Source organism: Motacilla alba, chromosome 2 (assembly GCF_015832195.1).
Source record: "Motacilla alba alba isolate MOTALB_02 chromosome 2, Motacilla_alba_V1.0_pri, whole genome shotgun sequence".
NCBI lineage: Eukaryota > Metazoa > Chordata > Aves > Passeriformes > Motacillidae > Motacilla > Motacilla alba.
The window spans coordinates 24133724-24159654 of NC_052017.1; the positions used below are offsets into that span (position 1 = coordinate 24133724).

At 36.9% G+C, this 25931-nt stretch overlaps 2 protein-coding genes across 13 annotated transcripts in view; one reads left to right on the forward strand and one right to left on the reverse strand.

Moving 5' to 3' along the window:
• Positions 1–20517, forward strand: part of CASD1 (CAS1 domain containing 1) — a 28510-nt gene extending 7993 nt beyond the window's left edge. Inside the window, exons 5-18 of the mRNA XM_038126753.1 lie at positions 2092–2154; positions 3340–3384; positions 6067–6190; positions 7715–7929; positions 8885–9310; positions 9726–9815; positions 10375–10494; positions 11404–11560; positions 13056–13135; positions 13915–14016; positions 15310–15450; positions 15988–16065; positions 17015–17107; positions 18196–20517. Coding sequence (XP_037982681.1) covers positions 2092–2154; positions 3340–3384; positions 6067–6190; positions 7715–7929; positions 8885–9310; positions 9726–9815; positions 10375–10494; positions 11404–11560; positions 13056–13135; positions 13915–14016; positions 15310–15450; positions 15988–16065; positions 17015–17107; positions 18196–18462 — 2001 coding nt within the window. The 3' untranslated portion in view covers positions 18463–20517. The remainder of the gene's footprint in view (positions 1–2091; positions 2155–3339; positions 3385–6066; positions 6191–7714; positions 7930–8884; positions 9311–9725; positions 9816–10374; positions 10495–11403; positions 11561–13055; positions 13136–13914; positions 14017–15309; positions 15451–15987; positions 16066–17014; positions 17108–18195) is intronic.
• A 954-nt stretch (positions 20518–21471) lies between these two features.
• The window catches only part of SGCE (sarcoglycan epsilon), a 32334-nt gene continuing 27874 nt past the window's right edge, over positions 21472–25931 (reverse strand). For 9 of the 12 annotated variants that reach the window (XM_038126766.1, XM_038126763.1, XM_038126762.1 and 6 more), the window contains one exon: positions 21472–24348. In XM_038126766.1, coding sequence (XP_037982694.1) covers positions 24298–24348 — 51 coding nt within the window. In that variant the 3' untranslated portion in view covers positions 21472–24297. The remainder of the gene's footprint in view (positions 24349–25931) is intronic. The other 3 variants (XM_038126759.1, XM_038126758.1, XM_038126755.1) reach the window with 1 other exon arrangement.

The window sequence follows — 25931 nt, forward strand, 5'->3', positions numbered from 1 at the left end:
ATTTCATAAAATGTAATTTAAAATGCCATCAGAGCTGAAAAGTTAAAAGACATTCTTTATAAATATTCCTCAGATGTTTTACAGTGCATCTTAACATACTGTATTTTAAGAGAATTTGGCATGGAGTACTTGTATTGTGGCTTAGTTTTGGGCATAAGCTCTGGAACTGTGTGTAATTTTTGTCAGGTCTTACAATTTGGCCTTTCCAAGCGTAACTTTTGCCAGGAAATTTACTCTTTTCATGCTGTAAAAATATATATCTGGATCTCCTTGGAATGGTAATTGTAATTGCCATTGAGTTTTCTATGCTGTCCCAACAAGTATTCCTTCCACTGTTTTTGCATGGAGAAATAAGCACAATTTTGATTATAATGTGGATATTAAAAAAAAAAGAAAACAAAGTTCTTGCAGCTAGTTTTTCTGAAGGACTCTGTTCTCCTCTGCCCTGGCAATGGAGATGCTGTCATCAATAGCTTTCTTTGCTTCTCATGACAGCTGTCAGCAGTGCTGGCATTGTGCTAGTCATGTATTTATTTATGCCCTGAAGAAAACTCATTCTGTATTCACCAAAACCAAAGAAGCAGTGTGTTTCCTGAGTTGTCTGAATATGGGTTTTCAGTACTTGTTTGTGTACATGGTTAAGATTTAGGGTACAGAATAACATTTTAGGGTGGTAAGCCCATGGCAATTTAAGCATGTGTTGACCTTCTCTGTTGGCCTTCACAGAATGTTCCTGTGTTTGTGCTGTAGCTAGCACTGGTAAGCTGTGGAGTGGGTTGTTTCAGGAGTCAATTCGGCCAAAAAGTTACTTTTTAGGATTCCTTTTCAGTCAGGTCTGATGGGGTTCATCATGTGGTTATCTGAGTGCTGGAAAAGATGGGACAGAACACAGGGCAGGAGGAAAGCATGATTTGCATTGGGCTAGCCTGAAAAGGTCACATCTTCAAAACTCTTTAACCACAAAGATTTGAGATGGCAGGTCTGGGCTTTTCAGAGATGTCTGATAGTTAATATATTCCCAGTCTGCTGCTTCCTTGTTTTGATGCAGTGTTGCTCTTCGACATTATTGGCATGGTAGCTGAATTTCCATGTTCAGACTGGCTGTGACCCAATAATCCAAATGTGGAAAATACTTGGCCATCAAAAGAGAAAATTACTGGGAACAAGCGGCGAGTTTAATTTTGCCCTTTCTAGTCATCACAGTAACTCTTCTGTCCTTCAGCCACTGTAGAGGCCTGCATGATTGTTCACAGGTTCCAATAATAATGAATATAGCCAAATAATGAATTGACAGTCCTCAAGTGAACTACCAAAATGTAACAGTCCAGAGGAGTGGAAGATAGAGATTTCCTCTGCTGATAGTGTTTCAGCACTCTGTTACAAAGTTTCCTCACAATAGTTTCTGCATGTGTAGTCCCTGCCATTTCCCTTCAATGTGTATTTTTAGACTATTCAATAGTGCTGTCCTGAGGAGTGACTGAATGCTGGTAAGTCGTGGCTTTCCCTGAGAGACATAAAAGCACTAGCCTAGACTGTCTTTTCAGATGAAAGCTGAGCACTGCTCCTGGCATCTAAAAGAATTGTTAGGTTTTCATTTTGTTTGAAAATTATGATTTCATGCTATCAGTTATTTTAAACTTTGAAACAAAACAAAACAAAAATCCACTGGTAAGACTGTGGAAAACTGAGCAAAAAGCAAGTTCTAATAAGTTATAGATGTGACCTTATGTGGATTTATCCCTGATGGCAGTAGAAACCCAAGGACATCTCATTTGGAAAACATTAAAAAAATACCTTCTTGGTGAAATTCTGACTCCTGAACTACAAGTAAAAATTTATTTTTTTATGAAGGAAAAGTTTTGTAGATTTGTTGGCTTCGTCTCCTCTTTTTTTTCTTTGCTTTCTGTTTTCCATGCTGGAGTAAGATATCAGGCTTTTCATGCTAATTAAAAGGAAGTTACACTCTGAGCCAAACGTTTTTTCTTTAGAATTGAATTGATGGCAATTAATTTGGTTTTTTGCATTTTTTTGGTTTTAGTCTACTGATTGTCTCTTTTAAGCTTGCAGAGTAACTCTGCCTTTTTTTTACAGGATTTTCTGTGGTATCCAGAAGTTAATGGGTCTATGAAGCAACGTATCAAATCTTGGACTGAGGTTTGTTTTATGAGATCTATAATTTGACTTCAGAGTGGTGAAAGGGGAACATTTACTGCTTTATGTGTATCTGGGTATCTCCTGGTCTTCCAAGGATGATATCACTTGGACCTTAAAAACTCCTAAGCAAACTAGAAAACCCTACTTCATAGGAGCAAGTTAATTAATTTTATTAAGAGCTAAAAGAATTTCAGTCTGGTTTGGCATTTTACTTCGTCTGTGGCTGCAATGATTCCACTTTAATGTGACCAAATATTCTGATCCTTATGGGTCCATTTCAACTTGAGATATTCTATGATTTTGTATATATGTTAATTTGAGCATTTCAGAGTGAAGGGCAAAGGTAATTTGCAAAGTCAAGTATTCTTTGATTTTATTTGTTTTCAATATCTCCCTCAATTACCACGCTAATTATTTTATGTGTTTCAGTTGTGTTGCAGGCTGTCATGTTATTCTGTATGTAACTCTGATGACAAGTAATACATTTACAGATTGGCAGCTAATTTTTTCTTGTTTCTTCCTTTGTTGAACTTTCAATAGCCTGGAGTTATTTAATAGTAGCTCACAGTGATTATTTTGCTATCCTGTTGATCATTCTTGCACAACACTTTCTATCAGGATAGCTGAAGTTATTATTTGGTTTTCTTTCTCTGTGGTTTCTACGAAAATTGAGAGCTGCTGGTTTTCCTTGCGGTGCTGGGATAAAACTGGTACTGAGGTGCTTAGGATTGTTTGTTTCCTTGTGCTCTTTTGTTCGAGTACACTGGCCCTTGTCTTTGTCCTACACAGAAATGTCACACGCCTCTGGGGTGACAATGGTCAATGCAACAGCTTTAACAGATGTTTGGCAATGCTGAGACTGAGATAAAAAGTTCAATAGTGTGATCTAAGGTTTACTTGACCTCAGGAGAAGACGTTTAAATAGCTTTTAAAGAGAGCTTATGCTGCTCAGTTGATCAGGATTATAGGTGTTTATTGATACTTCATGCTTTTGTAGATTCTATTATATGAATTCTATTATGTATCTTGCATATATCAGGTGTATGTTCTCTGCAATATATCTGCAATCTACTCTTTTGTAGCCATTAGCTGATGGGCAAGTGAGTTACAGTTAATGAAGATACGAGTCTTAATATAATTAAGGAATATTTTAAAACTAATTCCTTTTTTTTGTTTGTTTCTTAGGGTTCTGTGGCAAAACCTCATATAATTGTAGTAGGAGCTGCCACGGTAAGTTATATATATATAGGGGATTTTATTGAAGGAGGAAGCTCTTGTAGGATAACTTTTAATGTTCTCAAGTTGGTTACATGATCAAGTTGTTAAACACAGTTTAGAGTAAAATATCTATTCTCAGTGAATTTGCTGGTAAAAAAAGTAGTTTTAAAATACCAGGTATGCTTTATAATACCTGTGTGATGTACAGTACTTGCTTTTTGTCAGCAATACTGGTTAATAACCATTAATTTGCTTTAACCTAGCTAATAAAATGGATTTAGTTAAAAGCAGATTATTCATTTTAAAAGTTAAAGTATTTGCATACTAACTGATTTTTAGTAACACCTTTTTCAGTCACAAAATTCTGCCTTTGAACATGGTCCAATTTGGGATGGTCTCTTTCATCACATATATTTTTTTAATATATGTATATATATACACATAGGTAAAAATCATAATTTTACATGGATAATTCAACAACTAAAGAGGTTTGAGTTCTTGAATCTTGTTGCACTGGAAGATTCCACCACTGATATGCATTGCAGCATTACAGAAAACAGGACTGACAAGTACCAGAAGAGGCGTCCTGACCCATCAGTTTGCCACCAGGCAGGATATTTCTACCTATGTTGCACTTGGCAAGAGTCAACCAATTCTTTAAAACTTCCAGGGATGGAATTCAGCAGGCCCCCTTAATTAGTCTGTTCTAGTAACAAAGTTGAATCAAACAAACGCTCATCTCATTATTTCCACATTTAATGTCCCTTACTTCCAAATATTTGGGAATTGGAATTTGGAAAGAATTAGCTAATTTATTTTCATAGGAGCTCAAATGTAAAGGTGGGAAAATGTGTTGCATTTAAAACAAAATCCTTCAAAAACAGTTTGTTTTAGAGACAGTTGAGGCACTCTACCAATCTGGAAACTTGTGGGCATGTCCATCTAAGGACAAACTCCCTCACTTTTAAGAGGAGGTCATGTGTGTATGTAGCCCTCCACACATTTCCTGAGGCATCAAAAATTCTCCTTTTCCTTAAGGTGAACCCCTAAGTTCCCTTCCTCTGTAGGATCCACATAAATATTTGAGCTTTAGGAATTGTAGTAAGCCTAGAATATAATTTCTCAGTCTGAGACTGTGGCATTTATTACTAGTATGAGTCATAGTATTACATATAGAAAATGCCATTATATATGGATAATGTTCTGGCATGCAGAAGGTAAGGTTGCAAAACTGCAGGACACTTAGCTAAATAATTCCCTTCACTTGTATGTATACATTAGCCCTAGCTTGTTGCCTTTTGTGGACAGCAGGAGATAGAAACTAACAATATGCAGGGGAGACTCTGCTCTTTTTAACACTAGTATATTTATACAAAACATTTACTGTGATACCTAGAGTTGAACAAAGATAAACATCTTCTATTTTAAGGGGCTTCCAAAAAAGTAAAAGCTTCAAATATCAGACATATCAGCAACCTCTCCATAGCTGACACTGGTGTGGTAACCTGCCACTAGATTAAACTGGTGTGTGCTCTTGGACTTTACCTTATAGGTAAATTTTGAAATTTACCTATATCTTTACCTTAGCTCTTGGGTTGGTCATGCTACTTCAGCCTGGACATGTCTGTCTTAAGATGGCAACTGCATAACAGTTTATAAATAGAAGTCCTATAAGCTGGAGGAGCTCCAGCTCATACAAAAGTCAGTTGCTTTCTTATTTTGGGAAAAGGAGCTTCTCTGAGAATGTCACTACCATGCTCTGCTTCTTAATTCCTCACTTCCTGTTGTATGGAACATGCATTTAACTCTCCGTTAAATACTGTTGGTGTTTCAAATTAAGTATTTAGCTGCTGGGAGAAACTGCTTCTTTTTTCCAGTGTGAGTTCTCAGAGCAGCTGTATGTTATTTGGCTTCACAAAGTATTCATTTATATTGAATAATATTTTCAGAAAGTGCATTAATCAGAGTACTTGTCTTACGATGAAATTTTTATGGGGCTATTTAGAGATAAACAGGGTTTGCTACATTTAGGCTAATTGTTATGGTTTTGTTTTTTTTAGTTTTTACGAGGTCAGTAGAGATACAGTAACACTTTAAAAAAAAGCTGCCTCCATTTTACATACAGTGTGGGAAATAATTTTCAAAAGTTAGGAGGAATTAGTGAGTGGCTGTAGCATTCTCCCAGGGATTTCCTATAGAAGATTAAGCCAGGAATTAAAATGCCTCTTGTTTGGTTTTTGGGGTTTTTCCCCTTTGTGGATATCTGCAAAACAGAAGGAAATAATGGAACTTGATACCACCATCAAGTTTTGTTTACATGCATCTCCTGCTGTAGTCAGTCTAGAGGGGAATTGATTGAACTGGCCAAGATTTTTCGATAACAAGAGTGGCTTTGCTGCTTCATTGTTCAATAAAGCCAGGAGACTTTGAATTAAAACATCTTGTGTCATTTAATTTATGAAAAGTCAAATATACACATAAGTTGAATGTTATTTGGATGATGTGATTGAATGTAGTTATCTGTCTGGACAGCTGCTTGGTCCAAAAGAGTTTTTTTTAGGACTTTTGAATAGAAAACTGAAGAAATCTAGCTGTATTGACATAATGAGAAATAGCTACAAATGGAGCAAGGGAATCAATTAATTAAGAGTCCTCAGACACGCATGTTCTGAATTTATTTCTTTTTTTCTCCAGTGGTCTATCAAGATTCACAATGGCAGCAACGAAGCTCTTGCACAATATAAAATCAATATCACTTCAATTGCACCTCTTTTGGAAAAATTAGCAATAAGTAGTGATGTTTACTGGGTCTTACAAGGTAAAGTAACGAACAGTAGGTAACAATTTTAAACCTCACTCTCTGTTGAATCATTATGTTGTAGGATATGGAAAACTTAATCCGTACTGCTTACTTGCAGATTGAAAAAGGTGTTGGTTGAGCTTCAGTTTCTCCTTTCTTGCAATTGTAACTAAGCTGATACCTAAATAGCTGCTACTACTGATAGAGATTCAAGGCTCTAGCAGGAAAAGCTTTTTCCTTATGAACTCTTAATTCTTTGTTAGCTTACTCTCAGACTCAACATTGCCAGGTCTATCCTCCCTGTGCTATGCTCCATACAGAGGTACTGGGACTCAAGAGCACAGGTGCATGTAACAGCAGTATTCCTGTGGTTTTTGTTCAACTGAATTTTCAGTTTATATTAAAAATAGAAGAAGTTGAACAAGTGCATCCTCTGTGTGTGTCCAGAATGAATAGACACGCTCTTGAGAATATAGAAAATTTAAGTCCCTAGAATGAAACTTGTTTCTCTACACTGTGATGAGAAATCATGGCTCACAATGAGTTAGTGAGATTTTTATTATGGCACCAAGCTTTCATTGTTTTGCTTTTCTTCAGTAAAATGAAAATATTTCCCTGAAACCGAGCAATGAGCTCATAGGTAGAATGTTCTTCTGGTTTCTCTGCCACAGGACACACCATTTTAGATTGTCATCTCCTTAGTTACAAACATAGGCAGATTCTGAGCCTGTTAGCAATATACCCAGCTGTACAAGGGTCACATCCAAGTTCCTATCAAAGATGGTTCTAGAGGTAAATCTGAATCAAGAAATCCATCTCCCAGACCTTTCAAAACCATGTTTATTTAAACCAGAAGTAAATCAATCTGCATCTCACAGAGTGTATCACAGCAGGAGCTTTTCACAGGAGCTTAAAGACATCTGGATGACCTTTTGGTCTAGAACCCCATATCACTTTCTTTTAAGCTTTACATAATTTCGGAATCTTGTAGGCAATTATGTGGACCTTTTTTCTGTAAAACTGAGATTCTGCCATAAGTTAAACTGAAATCAACAGGAGCAAATGGAATGTGTTTATGACCTATGAGAGGTGAGGAACTGTTTTTTTTCCACACAACAAAAGAGAGTTTGAGAAAGTTTGGTTGTTTTTTTTTCATATGTCTATTCTGCTGCCTGTCTTCTGCCATTTTTTCTTTGGAGTCTTTTCTTGGGTGATTCCATTGCTGAGAAAAAGCATAAGCAGCTCTGCACTTTGACATTATCTGCTTTTCCTGGGTTCAGAGAAATTAAACAAGAATTCATGTTTGGCCAGAGCTTTCTAACCTACAAACTACACATGCATTAATAGGGAATGGTGATAAGAACATTCAGCAATAAACAGCTCTGGTAACTGTAACAGTCATTTATTCCTTGTTGTACATTTTTTCTGTACAATTAAACAATTGTGACCTCCTAAATGAAAGTAGCCTGTGCGACTTGAGCTAAGGAAACTTGTTGATAAGTATAAGATTGATGTGTTCATCCTTTGTCCTTTGAAATTCAGATCCTGTTTATGAAGATATGCTGAGTGAAAGTCGGAAAATGATCACTAATGAGAAAATAGATGCTTATAATGAAGCAGCTCTTCGTATTCTGAACAGCAGCTCCCGAAATTCCAAAGCCAAAGTTAAAGTGTTCAGTGTATCAAAATTGATAGCACAAGAAACTATCATGAAGTCTGCAGATGGCCTGCATCTCCCTGAATCAAGCAGAGATACAGTAAGTGTTTTTAACACTGGTCAACATTAAAAGTATTAATAGTAAAACAAGATCTGAAGTGAATGTTCTGAAACTGCAAACAGTATGCATGTAATGAGGACTGCATTCATCGGGGAATTTTGTTCAGAAAATTCCAGTGGGTGGGAGTGCAGTCAGTTTTATGGCATTTAAATAACATAATTGCAAACACATTAGTGCATAACTATTTTTAAATAGCTGTTAATCCACTAGATCTTTTAGATCCTGAGTGCAAACTTCATGCTTTCATGTGTATGAATGAGTTAAGGTGGTGATGACCTGTAAAGCAGTGCTGAGAAGTAAGTCTTAAATTTCCCCCTATGTGCCCAGAAAATTTGGTTTGGTAAGGAGCATGAAGCTAACAAACACACAGTATAGAGCTCCCTGGTTGTATGGAGTACCTCTGACTTTATTTCTTCTCTTTTACTAACCAGTATGTATATGACTGCAGTGAGCCCCTGTGAGTCTGCCCTTTTTGTGAAAGAGCTCTTCCATTATGTCACTTTTGGTTCCATTCCTTTGCAGGTTTAAGTTGCTTTAAAGTATTGGATGAACTAAATGTCATCTTACCACATGTTTCAGTCTCACTGTCATGTTTTAGAGACTTGCATTACTGTGCCTCTTTAGAACCCAAGTTTGTGAGCTGTTTCTCATTTACAGAAATAATGCAGCCAGTAGAGAGAACCCTCCTGTTCTAAGATTAGCCATTTTTGCTTACCTCTAGAAGTTCAAGTATTTTTTGTTTGGAAGAAGTGTTTTGACTGGACTGTTAGATGCAACTGGGTATATGGTGGGACTGGAAGATTTTATTTTTGTAATGATAAGGGAGAATTGCATGTCTGATGTCAGCGCATGATGCAGAAGAAAATTTCTTTTGATGGAAATGTTAACTTTCTTATTAGAAATTAATTACCAAAACTGCTTATTTTTTTTACAGAATGCAATGATTCTTATGAATGTCTACTGCAATAAAATAATGAAGCCCATTGATGGCTCTTGCTGCCAGCCTCAGCCTCCTCTCACTCTGATACAGAAGATAGCTTTCTGTTTCTTTACTTTGTCCATTTTTGGATATTTAATTATCAGCTTAATTCATCGGAATAATTATCGGAAGAACAAATCGTGCACTGATTTGGAAAGTGGAGAGGAGAAGAAACCTGCCATCAGCACACCTAATGTTTCTACTTTAGAGATGCTCTTACACTGCTTTTGCAAACTTGGTCTAATCATGACCTATTTTTATCTGTGTGACAGAGCAAATCTTTTCATGAAGGAAAATAAATTTTACACACATTCATCTTTCTTCATACCAATCGTCTATATCTTGGTTTTGGGGGTATTTTATACTGAAAATACCAAAGAGGTAATAATCACCTTGACATCCCGCTTAAAATATTGTTTCCCAATTTGTGTGTAAAATAACCAATTTCTAAGTATTCAAGGTTAATTTTTCAAAGTCAGTATAACTCACCTGCAAAAAATGCTGTCTCAAGCAGTATAATGTTTGCATAGAATTAGATGCAAAGGCTTTTTGAAGCCATATGGATGTCACCACTTCAGTCATTCTCGCTCTTTCAAACTGGCATTGATCAGAGCTCAGAAAAGAGAATTTAAATCATGTTAAATCTCTGCCCACTAGACAAGACTTTTACAGTTTTTAAATTGAGAGAGACCCATTTACCCATAAAGTGGTTTATTGTTTGAACTTTTTCTCCTCATTTTGTAGATGTTCCTTGTTCTTTTTGGAATAGCAACACTCTTGTTTTGTTTTGCATTAGACTAAAGTCTTAAATAGAGAACAGACTGATGAATGGAAGGGCTGGATGCAACTTGTTATTTTGATTTATCATATCTCTGGAGCAAGCACTGTAAGTGATTTGAATTTCTTTTGCTTTTAGGGGGAATGCCATTTGGGTATGGTATTTCAAAAAAATTAGTGTAAATGGGCATTAGAACTAAATGGAATAAATAAATAATGCCATTGTTTCTGTAGTTTTAAACATGGCATTAGCACAGTTAGTTTTTCTCTCTCTTAGTGCAGATTTGACTGATAAAAACATTATATACGTTATTTGACCAGTAAAAAAAGTGTTTCCTCTGTGTAGAATATTACATTAATGTATTTTGAATTGCTAGCAACTTGAAACTGTTGAAGGTGAGCTTTCAAAGAGCTCTTCTTAAGCCTCTCATAGCTAGTAATAGAATATGGCAAGTGTAGAGCAATAAATAGAAACAATTGATTTTAACATCAGATGTTAGGACACCAAAAAAGCTTAGTAAGAAACAGGGCAATGTATCAAAGTGTTTCTTTCCTTAGTTAAATCTGATTTACTGCCATGCAGAAATAGCTTAAAAGAGAGGGAACAAAAGGAAAGCCAAAAATATTTACATGGACATTTATAAAACATAATTTATTTTTCTCAACAGTTTTTGCCTGTGTACATGCACATTCGAGTTCTGGTTGCTGCGTATCTGTTTCAAACAGGTTATGGGCACTTCTCATATTTTTGGATAAAAGGTGACTTTGGTGTACACAGAGTGTGTCAGGTAAGAATATTGGCCTACTATTTTTATAAATAAATTTGTCAGATAATATATCCATACTCTCTAAATAGTGTGATATCAAATCACTTAACCCAGGTTTAAAGAATAAAAATGGCTGTTGTGTCTATGTAATCTGTTTAATTGGTAGTGTTTATCTAATACAAACTCAAACCATATAAATAATACTTACAATGTAAAAAATGCAAGTATGTACACTCTGAAATTACAAGACAAGTATTTTCTAATAAATAGCAATGGAGATTCCATTTGCAGCAATTTACTGTATATAGCAATATGTCAGTAATGAGCTGGGTGGGCTTCCAAAGACAGTGTATTGGAGCCTACATTTATTAATAAAGAAAAATAATTTTCACACCATAACAACAGTGGACAACATACCTGGTTTTGTGGCTTTCCTCCTAGGTTTTGCAGCATATGCTGTAGTACTTTGATTTTTTTCTAATGCATATCTTTTATTGCTATTGGGTTGTACATTGTCCTGTAACTCAGGTCATTGTGCTTATTAAATGTACTTTTACAGCCTGGTGATGGCATTACTCTGGCTTTAAATGAGCTAGCCTAGGTAGCTTTTGGGGGTGAAAAAAGAGAGACATTGACAGCATCCAGCAACTACAGCACTTGGTCCCCAGCCTGGGAAATAGTCAGGTAGGGTCAACCTTATTTTCATCACAATCTCTACCCAAGCAGGTCAGGGTAGGACAGGTCCAGAACCTCATAATCAGCCTGCAGTTCTACATTGCCCTGCTGATGTTCCCTGTGCTACTTTATCCGTGTTTCGATGTAAAGCAGATAGATATTTTTGTACAGTGCTAAAGGAGCATGTCCTCATCTTTCTCACCTTTGCCTCCTGGTTTACGTATCCTCTGTCTTCTCTCCTCTGACACCCCCCAGGTTTTATTTCGTCTCAATTTCTTGGTTGTGGTACTGTGCATAGTGATGGACCGACCTTACCAATTCTACTATTTTGTGCCATTAGTCACTGTCTGGTTTATGATCATTTATGCCACCTTAGCTGTATGGCCTCAGATTGTCCAGAAGAAAGCAAATGGTAAGATTTCTTTTTTTCTTTCTGCTATAAAACATGTATGTTATTACAATGGTAATCATACAGAAATGGCATCATTAGTAGATCTCAGTCTCTTTGTTAGTCAAAATATGCTAAACAGCTGCTCACAGAAATACAGTTTGTCATAGGTGTATTAGGTCAGTTGAAAAATATAACACCTGATGACTAAACTCTGCCTCTGCCTCTGGTTACAGGTTTTTAATAGGTTTTGATCATCAGGAATGTGTTTTACAAGAATTGTAATTTTACTGAATGGAAATGAAAACCACAGGTTGCACTGTCTGTGCTTGCTGGGGCTGGGGCAGTGTCCATCGTGCGCTCAGGGTGCAGTGTGAACAGGAAGTCTTTAGACTTTCTCATTCTGTGTTGCCAAGGTGTCTGTCTAGCTTGAGCACCAATTCTGCTTTAGCTGGCCAAATAAGAACATGGGGCTTGTATCCTAGTGTCTTAGATTAAGTGAGCTATCAGGAGTATGTCTTATGGTACAAATATTTTAAATAAAAATTGAAGTGAAATCCCAGTTTATGTGTTGCAGTTCATTAAAAAGTTGTAAAGCATGTGGTAAATGCTTATTATTTAATTTGCCTAAATTAGAACTAAAACCTTAAGAGCCTTAAATCCTCATTGCCTATTGATGGAGGAATATCCTCATTTTATAGCCTGAAGATATGACCATGAAATATACCAAATATATACCACGAACAGATGCTGCAAAAATACACTTAAAGAATAGTTTTACAAGCTATCTCAAAGGCAAATATCTTCCTTTTTTTTTTCTCTCCATACAAAGGCACTTCTCTTCTGGAAACAGAGAATTGTAGTGTGAAAATAGAAAATCATTCAATGATAACTTTCAGTTGTTTATGATCCTGTTTACAGCTGCCAATTTATATGGTAGGAGGGGGGAGATGATCTCCATTGCAATGCTGAGGTTTGGGTAGAGCTTAGTATCAGTTGACAGCTTTGAGGAGTAGTTTCTCAGGCTTGTTTCAACAGGATAGTTGTCCTTAATGACCTGCAGTTGAACTTTGGAGTAAAACTGGTATCTCAAAGTTTAATAATATTTACTCATTTCACATGACAAAAGGCAGGCATTTTTATGTATATATTTATTTGCATTCACCTAGAATGAGGACTGCTTGTGCAGAGTTTGGGAAAGTAGAGGTTTTAAAACAGTGTTTCTGTTTGAACACCTAAATTCTTTTCTTTATGTATGTTGTCCCTGTCTTAGAAATGAGGCTTAGTTTAGGCTTAATAGCTTTTTAGTTGCTGTGAATGTTTATTTTAATGGCTTAAAGGAAAATTTAAATGTAGATAGTGACAAAATATTGCTGGCAATATTTAAACATTTATTTATGAAGGGATCTATTACAAAGCATAGCTACACTAAATAATTGGCAGTTATTACTTAATATGTCCTGGGGTTTGCTGTTGAAAAATTAATGACAGTATAATGATTAATTTATTTCTTCCTCAGGGAACTGCCTGTGGCACTTTGGTTTACTGCTGAAACTGATTTGCTTACTGACATGTATATATTTTCTGTCATATTCTCAGGTTTGTAAATCCTCCCTATATTTATCCACATGACCTCAGAGTATATTATTATCTGTCTCTACTTTTTGATGTGCCCATAACTTGTATATTTGCTCCAGTATCATAAATACAGAAGAAAAAAAACCTGAACCTTTTTATTTCTTCTCATATTTGAATTGGTTTGGGTGCTGGAAAAACTCACAACTGTGTGTCTTACTCATTGGTTTGTTATGTTTGACATATTTTCAAAGTACTACTGTGAATGTAGTAAATACAAGGGCCTATGCTTTGGGTTTGGGGTGGGGTTTTTTTAGTGTGCTTAGAGTTACTGGGTTTTGCCAGCGAATTGGGATGCATGTGGTGATGACGAAGTTCTGTGTCCCTTAGAGACCTAGTGTTGGCTTTGATGCCACATCTAAAGATTGGTTCTCAGGCTAAATTAGTGACTCCCTGCATGCTGTTAGTACAGCTGACAGAAGTCAGGGCAGAGTTTGTCTTTCCAGGATCCTGCAGGGGGGTTGTGTGGTTTTAATCCCTCACTGGTTTTCAGCCTGTTGAACTGTAGTCTTGGAGTGCATATTCCTTATCACAACCTCTGAGTGGATCTCTCCCTGTGAGGAGCAGTACAAAATGGAAGGTGTGCAAATACCTTAAAGAGAGGCAAAACTCAAACTCTCTCTCATGTGAAGAAGTTTTTTTCTTAAATAAAGGTAGAATAATATTAAACATGTTATTGATTTAAATTTAGTAAATACAGTTGACATCAGTGTTAATGCTTTTTCCATGTTTGTCTTTTACAGGGTGCATTTGAGAAGATATTTTCATTTTGGCCATTGTCCAAGTGTTTTGAACTAAATGGGAATGTCTATGAATGGTGGTTTAGGTGGAAGCTGGATCGCTACGTATGTAACATTTGCATAAATTTTTACTTGTCTTTTAAATGTATGTTTTAATTTGTGGGAAGAGGGAGGATTGTTTTCCTTCCCTCCAGAAAAAACAGGAGTTTGCCCCAGTGTTTAATAAAAGTCTAAGCTGCACCCACTTTAGTTCTGCAAATGTCTATCAAAGCCTTGCTTAAAATATGGAGGTTGATTTATTTGCTTCTGGATTTAAAAAAATGAAATATCAAGTATCCTAGATCTGTCTTTTCATAAAAATTTGACTGAAAATTTAACACCTGTAGCACTTCAGGCTGTTGGAAGTCAAGGAAAATTACTCTGGTAGCTTTCTTAATAATACTTTTTGGAAGTTGTATCAGTTAAGGATATATTTCTTTTAAGGTAACATTTAAAACATTAAAACCAGGATCTTGGTGCCCAAACCAGACTACTCTTGTACATATTTTTAAATTGTTTCCCACTGGAAAAGTGCTTTCCTTGCACTTATTGACCCTGCAATGTGGGGTAATAGAACAGGGAGACATTGGTCTTTTTTCCTTTCCTTCTTGGCAAAGGTGAGTGGAGTTTCTAAGATGGAAGCTTTTAAGTGCCGAACTTATCCTTAACGGGCTCGGGATCAGTCCCACCTGTGTGCCCCTGGGGCCTCAGGGAGGCGCAGTCTGGGTGGCAGAGCGTTTTCACTCTGGGGCTGCCAGCAGCAGCACACCCTGCCTGGCAGCTCGCTGCTCAGTTCTGTGAGCACTGTGGCTTGGGTGGTGCTGCTGAAGAGCAGAGCTCAAAATAAGTACAGAGGACAAGCACAGTGTGGGCCTGAAATGGCCTCATGTTGCCAGCTGATGAGAACTTGGCATAAGATTGTAAAACATTCTGTTCAAGAATTATGTCTGTGAGAGAGGGAAGCACTTGTCCTGCTTCTTGAATGTTTTCACCTGCCAGTTTGGGAGAAAGCCAGAGACTTGTGGTTTTTCCCCAGAGAAAGTCTTTTCAGTGGTGGCCTAGATTGCAGAGGGGATAGTAGGTACTTGAAAGCTTCTTGAAATTTAATTGTCTTGTCTTTAATGCTCTCTGAAGCATTAGTTCTTTATTAGTAGGTTTTGAGTTGAGTTAAAAATGCAGTGTATCTCGTGTCATAAAACCAGAAAGTCTGGTTTCATTTTCTTCGGTAAATCTGGGAAAGGACCTTTTGAAACATAGCTTTAAAACTACTTTATCTGGTAGCATTTCTATTAAGAGTTTATACCTGAAGTACTTGTAGAAGCCATGAAATATTAATTGCATTCTGTTTGTCTTTTGCAGGTGGTTTTTCATGGGATGCTGTTTGCTTTCATTTATCTGGCATTGCAGAAACATCAGATGATATCAGAAGGGAAAGGAGATCCTCTTTTCTCCAACAGGGTTTCAAATGTTTTATTATTTATTTCAATTGTGTCCTTTTTGGTAAGTGTTTGTTTTAACACCTAGTATAATCACGTTTGTAAATATCTGAAAATAAGTTTTCTGAAGTTGTTGTTTAGTCAGTATTGTCTAACAAACCTTGAAAAATTAAATGTTTATCTGGAGATATTTCAGCTGGGTTTTTCTGTACAGCCCTACCTATCTACTCACTGAAGTATTTTCTGTTCAGTGAGATGTAGATGAAGACATCATTACTCTTTCAGTTTATTTCATAGCTTAAAAGAAAATTGGATCATAAAAATAACATGGTAGATAACACAGCTCTTACCTCCACACTTGATTGCTTGTCTATTTGTGATAAAAAAGTTGTGTTAAGAATTACTCATCAGCTAAGTATTCGTTAGTTACAAAGAAGAATTTGGGAGAAACACAAAGGTTAAGTTATGCAGTTTTTTTCTGTTAGTGTCCCACATGTTAGTGAACCTACTAATACTAAAACAATTCAAAATATCATACTCTTATTTCATTGTTATATGTACGTATAATTGCTACACAGACTAATTTTTTAATATCTTTTAGACCTACTCTATTTGGGCTAGTAGCTGTAAAAACAAGACAGAGTGCAATGAGCTACATCCTTCTGTTTCTGTGGTGCAGGTAATTATTAGTCCTTTTGAGTACAGTGATGGAATCTAGTCTGTTCTTATTTGGGCTTTTTAAAAAATTGTTTGAAAATATATTTGTGGTTTTGCATGGAATATCAGATATTGAGCTTCATTCCCATGTCTGAAAGTGAAAAAGAGTTTAACAACATTAGTCAGTTTTTCATTGCCTTTAAGCCCTGAAATTGCACACTGTGGTTGTGGTTTTGATTTATCTGGATGTCCTTAGTGTAGGTTTCATATGCATCATTTAAGTCCAAACTGAACTTTTGACTATTTGCACAGCAGTGGAAAAGAGGAAAGCTATGGAAGAGAAGAAGGGTGTAGAAAAGCAGGAGTGTTTGGGAGGTATTAGTGTAGGAAGCAACCTATGGTACCCTGTGGTCACTTCCAGGCAGAGAAGAGGTGGGCCTCAGAGCCATGCGTGTGGTTTTCTTAAATTTAGTTGTTCCTCTTGCTGTGTGCTCTGCCCCACTATACCCCAGCTGTCTCATTCTGTGCCCTGTTTCTTTTCTCATTATTTTGTCCTTCTCTCTTGAGGGGCAGCAAGAGTGACGTAATTTTTAATAATATTTTGTCCATCTTGACACCCTCTCTTTAAAAATTGAGGGTTAACTCAGATTTGTGGCCACCTTTATTTTAGGCCGGCATGGTGTGAAATGTTTTGTGACCATGCCTAGAAAGCATGATTCTGCAGGAGATGTAAATGTCACCTGCTATGCTGTAGGCATTTGTGTACAATATTTTTAGTTTCAACACCTACTTTGTTAAGTATAAACTGTGTGGATTTTTGTTTGGTTTATATTTTTATTAGCTTTTAAAGAAATTTTAATTCATGATGCACTTCACTTAGTGCAGTGAAAATGGATACATCTTGTATGTGTTTGTTTGGCTTGTCATCCACAGTCACTTTCTTTGTTTTACCTTTTTTTGAAAACCCAAAGATTTTAGCTTTCATCCTCATCAGGAACATTCCCGGATATGTCCGATCTGTGTATAGCTCATTCTTCGCCTGGTTCGGCAAAATCTCTTTAGAGGTAAGTGGACTGACCAGAAGTACAGTGAATTAAAACTGAGAAATGTAAGGTGGTGGTATTGTCTAGATTGGACTATAACATAAAGAATTTTTAGCTTACTACATTTATTGGCTTACTAAATACCATGCTATCATGTTTGACCCCTTTTAGCATTGTAGCTTTTGTTGCACTTAAAAATCATGGCTGAAATAGCAGTCTCACAGTAGCAAGCTTAATTCTTGTGCTGTTTTAGGGGATGGGGTGATCTTAGGGGGTGGGTATGTTTTAGGGGATGGGCTGATCTTAGGGGGTGGGTATGTTTTAGGGGATGGGCTGATTTTAGGGAGTGGGGATTAAATGCTGGAGTATGCTGTGAGGTTTATGCGGTTGGAAGATAAAAAATTAGGCCAGTTGAAGAATTTGCATGAATTTTACTTACTAGTGTAAGAACACTTATAAATGTGTTTGTCCTAGAAAGCTTTTTGTGACTAATAAAGAAATGTACCATTACAAATAAGCCCCTTCTTAATGCAAGTGTTACCTTGTTCCATTGAGTGTATATTTTGAAACAGTAGGAATTCTCTTCTTTCCCATTTTATTTGCTGTTTGGTGATATTAAATGTGACATTTTATTGTATTACTAAAATATATTTCTAGGAGAAACTCATCACAATACAATGTATATGGAGTGCAGGATTTTGCGGGTTTTTTAAAGGATCACATTTCACTCTTTCAATTCCTGGTGGCTTTAGGTGCTGGTCAGCTCAGGGAGCTGTGCATTCATCAGCAGGTGAAGCATTCTCTGTTACTTGCAGGTGTGTCAGTTCAGACACTCACCAGAGAGACAGTAACTGGGAGAGGCAGATTCTTCCCTGCTCTGATGGAATGCATCCAATGCTACCCCTGAGCTGAATTTGGTTAAGGGCCAAGCAAAGCCCGTGTGATTTAACAAGCTCATGGTTTTGTTCTGTAGCAAAGACATGTGGAAAACAGCTTCTAACTTAAGCAGAAGTATGTCAGTTGATGCCATAGTAAAAATTCTGTGGTGTTTGCTAAGTAAAAATATTTACATTTATAAGTACTGCTAAACACTTTTTTTTTTCTTTTAGCTCTTCATTTGCCAATACCATATTTGGCTGGCAGCAGACACAAAGGGGATCTTGGTGCTCATTCCTGGATATCCAATGTTTAACGTTCTTGTCAGCACTTTCATATTTGTGTGCGTGGCACATGAGATTTCTCAGATCACTAATGATCTAGCGCAGATTGTGGTTCCTAAAGATAACTCAACCCTGCTGAAAAGGTTGCTATGCATAGCTGGATTTTTTTCTGGACTACACTTCTTCTCAGCAATGCAAGATCAGTCAAGGCATTAACTTGGAAACTTTCTTTGGGTTTACTTTGTGTCTGCCTGAACAAAAATGCTCAACTGGAGGTACAAGAAGACATTTAAATTAAACGTGTGGAAAATGTATATAGTGGAAATGTACATATTTTGTGTGGAAATAGCCTTCTCAAATAATCTGAGAAACGAGAGTGCGCTGTACAGAATTGCATGTGAAAACGAGTCTTTTCTACTGGATGTCTGTTTCTGTTTACATATCTGTTGAAACGAGACACGAAGCAGTGCAGTGGTTGAGCAGTATCATGGGCACGTCACAGGATTCAGCCGGCGCCGGGCGAGCCCAGGGCGAGGGGCTGCGCTGTTCCTGCTGTTCCACGCTGTTCCTGCTGTTCCAGCGCCCGCCCCGCGGAGCACGCGCTGCTTCCACGGCGAGGAGCGCGCCCAGAACAGCCGGGAGCGCCGGCACCGCCGCTGAGGCAGCCGGACCAGGGCAGTGCTCTGAGCCAAGTGGTAATTGCTGGTTAGAAATAAGTGTTTGGGGTGGAAATAGTAATACATGTTATATGAAACCCTTGGTATGTGGAAGTAAAAAATAATCATCAATTCAGTGGTTGAAGATTATATGCAAGTTTACATAATACTTTATGAGGGTTTTTTTTAGAAATTTAAGATGTGTTCAGCAAATAGGGTGAATTCTGAGACGAAATTTTTTTGTGACGAGAATTTGGGTTTTCTTCCTAAAATTGGTTGCTTTTTCATCATTTTTTCACTCATTTGTTTCATTGTGTGTAGTTCTGTGTACAATCCCAGTGAACAAACAAATGAAAATTCAGAGACTCGGTTCAAGATGGGAAATTTGTGGAAGACCCTCCAACCTTTTTCAGTCATATGGAATCCCATCATATCCATTCCATCAGATCTTGGGGGAACAGCGATCTTTGACCCTCTCCGTGTGTTTTGTAGGTGACCTTGAATTAGGTCTCACTAGGGAACCACTGCCATATTCTATGCTGTAATAACATTTTCCTTTAAGAGGATGCAAGTCAGTCTGTTGGTATCATGAGGAGCAGATATTGAGGGGTCAGCTTTGTTGCACGAAGATGGCTGAGTCTCAGAATTACAATTGAAATGAGATTGGGCTGTTTGGAGAAAACTTTTTTTCCCATCCTTTTCAGGAGTGCCCAGTTTTTCTTACTAATTTTTTCCTTTAGCAAAAACCTTAAAATTGAAAGAAACAGTCCTTCAGTGTGGCAGTGGCAAGCTGTTGTTTACATTCTACTAATCAGTGAAGTTATGGACATTTCTTGGTTGGCTGTGGGTTTTGTTCAAGTAATAGTTTGACCTCTAGTTGCTTTTTAATTTTATTGTTCTTCTGACTATTTGTTAGCAGTCAAAAACATGAGAGCAATATTATTTTCCAAGCATATGTGCAATTATGTATGATTACGAACAACATGAATCCTAATTTGTACCATATATACTGTCACATGCATGTTTTTGTTCTTATCCCAGGTAAAACATTGAATTCAATCTTGCAGCCATGATCGAATGAAAAACAAATTTATGAAAATAATTACTTCAATTTTTATTTTTTGTGTGTGGTGAAGAACAGTTTCTTTTAAAGAATGAGTCATTCATCATAAAAAACAAAAAAGAAATCATTCACTTCCCCCAAATCCAGCAGTTTTACTAAGACTGCCAGTGGTTTTCAAGTTCTGTGTGCATATTATTTCCAATGCTTGGGAATTTAACCTCATTGATCAACACATTTGAGTGACTGAAGGAAAGAGTGTAGGTGGACACCATAGGGGGGGATAGCAAGCATAACCTTCGTCTATGCCAGTATTATGAGCAACAGGGAACTGTGAGCTTGAGGGATAATTTTTGTTTTGTTCTTCACAACATAACTATTGTAGATATAACTCTATTTATCTGTTGTACAGACTTGGTTAAAAGATTTATTTTTAATGTTTGAAATAATGCACTTGTTTACTATTACTGTATGTGGGATAAATATATTTTCTTTTCAGGTTATGTAAAATTATGAAGTAATTTAAACATTAAATAAAAGTGCTGTGGATGCTTATTTTTGTAATGGGATCAGCATCATTTAAGTAAAAACTCTCTTTTGCTTGTCTCTAGCTGCGCTGCAGTTCACTGTATCACAAACTAAGGCAGATGCAATGCAGGAATTGCTCTGCACTAAATGGCACTGTCCCTGCTCTGATGAAATTCCAGCTCCAGTAGCCAAAGCCAGCCCAGAGCTCAGGGGCCCTCAGCAGAACTCCACAGCGGAGGCATCAGATACTTCTCCCTGCCAGGAACTCTGCAGCAGAGCTCTGCAGGAAAGCAAAGGAAGTGACTCGGCTTTTCTTTGGTCTGGCAACATCAAGAAACCAAGCCCATCTCGAAGACTTGCTTGAGTAACGGAATTTAGATTCTACTTGAGCTACTTAAATCCACTCTCAGTAGAAGGGGCTCCTTAAGCAAAGGAAGTACCAATCTCTAATCTTGTGACAAATGACAAGACACAAGGCAATGGCCTAAAGTTGTGTCAGGAGGTTCAGGCTGGATATCAGAAAAGGTTCTTCACCCAGAGGGTGGCTGAACAGGCTTCCCAGGGAAGCAGTCACAGCACCAAAGCTGCCAGAGTCTAAGAAGTGTTTGGACAATGCTCTCAGGTGCTTGGTGTGACCCTTGGGGGTGGTCCTGTGCAGGGCTGGGAGCTGGACTCAATGATCTTGATGAGTCTCTTTCCCAACTCAGCATCTTCTGTGATTCTGTGATCCCAAAAGCCCCTGACTTTTTATAATCAGGGAGATACACAGTTTAGGTGCCCACTTTAGATTTTAAGTGTAGCAAATCCTCTCCCTCCTCTCCAGTTAGGACATCTGTTCAGGCATTGTCCCCAGTTAAACAAACCCTGCACCATTAGCTCCACCCCAGGCCTCAGACCGTACAGTATTGTGGCTGGAACATTAAAAGCTGTAACAATGTTGTTCAGGCACCCTTTTGTAAAATAATCAGGCAACAACTTCACTACTTTGTGTTTTCTGTTTTATTAGATCATACATTTCATGTATGTACAAAGAGATGTGTAGGGCTTTCTGCTTAATTTGGTTGCAACTTAATACAGTATCCATTCATATTGCCATCATATCATGTTAAAAGAGGCTGTGAATTTACTGTCTTAATTATTACTAATTCTTTAGCCATTAAGTGTCTTTGACCAGCTTTATAAATCTATGCTTTCAGAGTAATTGTTTTAATTGTTAAAAATAAATAATTTGTTATTAAACTTACCTCAGACAAATGAAGATTTTGATCATAAAATAGTTCAGGTATTCTTAACACCTGAGTGACCTACATCATTAGATTCTTTCCAAAATAGGCGGAGCCTGCACTGCTACAAACAAATTCTTTCTGTATGTATGTAACAGTTTATTTCTTTAAATATATTGACACTGTTACATTAATACAAATAAGGTGGGAGCAGCCCAACTGGTAGATCCATTGATTGTCATGTCATCCTGGAATTATCAGAAACTACTTTAATCCACGCCCAGAACTATTTACAAAGTTTAATCTTACGTTGCATTAAAAATCATTATTTAAAATCCATTCCATTCATTTTGGTTTCAAAACACTGACAGCTGATACATCTGAAAACAGTAGTATAAACTAATAGAAGCCAAATGCTGATTGTATCTGAATTTTTTTTACAGCTTGGGTAAGAGATGAAAATGTTTAGTTTACTATAAAACCTCAGTATGCAGTTTAGTGATTTGCTTTTCACTGATAACCATCCCAGCTGCCAGAAAGAACGGGGGGATGGGTCTCTGAGGAGGCTGATTTACTGGTGAAGTCTCTTTCCTGGTACCTTTTGGATGAGGTAGGAAGGCATGATGGATGCCACTCGAAAAGTGAGTAGAAATGGCTCTTTTTTCCACCTGTTTCAGGAACTGCCTTTAATTTCTTAACTTGAATTCCTGTAGCCTGAGCTACCTCTCCTGGTCTAACAGTCACCACCAGGATTTGCTGCCACGTCCTGTGGGCTGTGCTGAGCATGCAGAACAGCTTTGTAAACTGATACTGAAGGTTTGACAATATACAGGTAGGTACCACGTACTGAGCACTGCTTATCTACTTTGCTGCCACAGTGATCATAGCTGGTGCTCAAAATTAGTCTAAAAAGCAGCCCAGGATCTGTTCTGTCTGCTGGAATCCTGCATTCACATCCATGCCTACAAACACATCATTGATGCTTAAAAATAATGTAAATTAAGGTTCTGTGTTTTGACAGAACTGGGTCATAACTGTAAAAAGAGAAAATCAAAGACAAACAAACCAAAAACCACAAAACCAAGAGCAACTACTTATGTCTTTTTACAAAATGACCTCATTTTACAGATTTCTTTTATCCTCTGTCTTAAATTCCAAAATTACTCAAATTTCTCTTAGCAGAGACTTCAGGAACCTCAGCTAAGGAAATGTAGCCAGCACTTGGCAATTTTAAAGCAGACGCAGTTTTCTGCTTACAATGCAATGTCCTGATGAACATACAGCTTCTGAAAGAGAAAATATTACAGAAAAAAAGACAAAGCGTAAGTGTCAGCTTGAAACAATGCCACGCTTTGAGGTAAAACCCCATGAACTCTTGGTATCAGCTGTTATAGCTGCAGACCCTGAAGTCATGTGTGATGTCCTTAAATTGAAGATTTAAAGAAGCATCATAAATTCACTTAAAAGCTGGTGAAAAGTGTCAGTGGATGAATTTAATTGTCTATTGAAAAACATGAAACCCCAGTTCAAATCCTTTTAGCAAAGTCCATATATTATTAAGCTTTCAGCTGCATGGACAAATGCCTCTCAAAGAAACCACTTCCCAGCAAATTATGCCTTTAATTAAGTCCTTTTTAAGATGTGAAAATATAATCCCTGGTTTACTGGATATGCAATTCTCCCACAACAGTTTGTGCTCCAAAAAGAAAAAAATGTGGAGGATATAAAAAATAAACAGCACTGGGGCTCTTTATTGTGAATACCACAAAAAAATATAAAGAGTGTTTTTAAAGAGTTAGTCCGGGTGTACTGTACCAAATTAAACCCTTGCTTATTTGCAGACAGTTTGCAGTTTTGCCTACAATAGTTTGAAACAGTTTCTTCTAACATAACCAGGTGAATGAATGGACAGATTTTAAATGCTTTATTGCTTACAAGTTCTGAAATAGCATAAATATCTGTTAAAAGAACAGAAACCCGATTTTTATCATGAGAAGTTTTAGTTATTTTCTCTGGGGGCTTATTTCTTTATTTATTTTCCAAAAATAACTTTGCTCATTATATTTGGTTATCTCTAAAATATTAAAACCTAATATATGTGCAATACTATTTCTGAGCCTCATCATGTTGCACAAGTTTTCATGCTTGTACACTACTGCTTTTCCTGTGCAAATTTTAGGCAATTATATCATCCCATTAACAGTCTGAAATCTTTTTAAGTTTTGATTTCCCTGTTAAAACTTTCAGGAGAGATCACAAGACAGAATAAAGCTTGATATTTATTAATACATACATATATATATATATATATATATATACACATACATACATATATATATGTATATATATATATACATTAAAGATTACTTCCTGAATGTAACAAATATAAAAAGTTATCAGTGTTTACAAATTGTCAAAAAATGTCCAAAGTACAAAAGGATACAGTACATCAGTTATATGGAAGTGATTGTACTCCTGGCACTGAAAGCGTCATAATACGGTGGGCATGCACAATATACACCAGAAAAACTCATGCATCAACCAGAACAAATAAGGAAGTGAGACAATTTGCTGCCTTCTCTGATTACAAATTCATTGCTTCTGTTAGTTTTCTTTCCTCAGGAATACCATTTACCTGCAAAGAGATGAGAATTTATATAATCCACTAGTGGCACATGATGCTTCTTCAACAGCACTGAACTGTCAACTATGAGCACAGCACATAAATAGTATTTGTTATTCCTTTAGCAACAACCACATTGGAGAAACACTACAAGTACAACCTGGATCAAAAGACAACATATACATGACAAAGCATTCTTCTAGGAAGGGAGAGGGCTGGGAAAATACTGTTTAACTGGGAATCTTTCTATTTGGGATCTAACAGACTTCATAGGCAGGCTGAGGCACAAAACAGAAAAGGTGGTACATGGTGTACATGCAATATTTAGTCTTTTATATTATAGGAATACCCTATAAGTTTTTTCATCCAAGCACCTTAAACAGTCCTACTGAATTCTGCCTATTGACAGAGAGACAATTATAAAACCTAATGGATCTGTTCATACTGGAGACCAGTAGCAATTTTCATCACTGTAATAAACATTAGATGTGAGTGGTCACCTCTCATACAATTCTTCCCCAATTAACTTTTAACTTTGTGAAACAGTCAAGTAATATGTCAGCTATTAAGTCTGCCTTTTTATATAAGGTTAAAATAAAACTATTCCTTACTGGGGATTCAGATAGTTCCTGAAGTGGACAACAGTTATTATCCATGGTCTGCTCTTCAAATTACTAAATATGGTCTACCGAAGATTTAAAATAGAAATTTCTTATTCACAGCTGTGACTGATAGTATGTTAAATTCCCTGAGTATATTACTGTGAGTTTTCTATAGAAAAGGAAGAAAATTTAACTATTAATGTCTCATTCTATAGGTTTTTTGGTCTTAGGTGTTCTATTTCTTTAAATTTCTTACTTGAGCAGATCAATAAAATCAATTGCCAAGTTTGTACTCATGCTACTAAAAACCTCTTAGTAGTGGCTGAATTTTGTAAGTTTGTACTCATGCTACTAAAAACCTCTTAGTAGTGGCTGAATTTTGTTTTAAATCATAACTTCCTAAAATTCTAACATTCTGGCAACAGGAGCTATGGATATCCTTTCCAAAAAGCTGCAAAAGGCACATGCCATCATGTTATGGAAGTGCTTGCAGGATCACCTGCACATCTGTGCTACAAAGCAAGGTGTCATTATAAACCAAGGGAAGAGGAGGAAACGCCCTCTGTCCCAAATTCATTCCACCATCTGCCCCACCCCATATTTCTGAGAGCTTGTCACAGGCAGCATCTCTGATGAAATGAAAGAACAGTTGTATTCTACAGAAATAATGTACTGCAGAAAATACAGACACAGGAGAATTTTTAAGATCTAATTTTAGGGCAGTTTTTCAGTGCTACTCAGAAGTGACAGACCTGTGCTAGCTTGTATTTCAAACCTTTGCAAAAATGCCTGACTGCTGTCATTGTACAGTATTACCAGGTGATTTTGCATCTTATTTGCTGCAAGACAGACTGGAATTCTTGGAATGAAACAGTCATAGCAGAAGAGAAGCACTGTGTGACACTTTTATTCTGCCTTCTAAACAGTGTGAGTGAGAAGAGCTGTACTAATGTCAACCCAAACTGGGGCTGGAGGCTCTGGATCAAGGCTTTG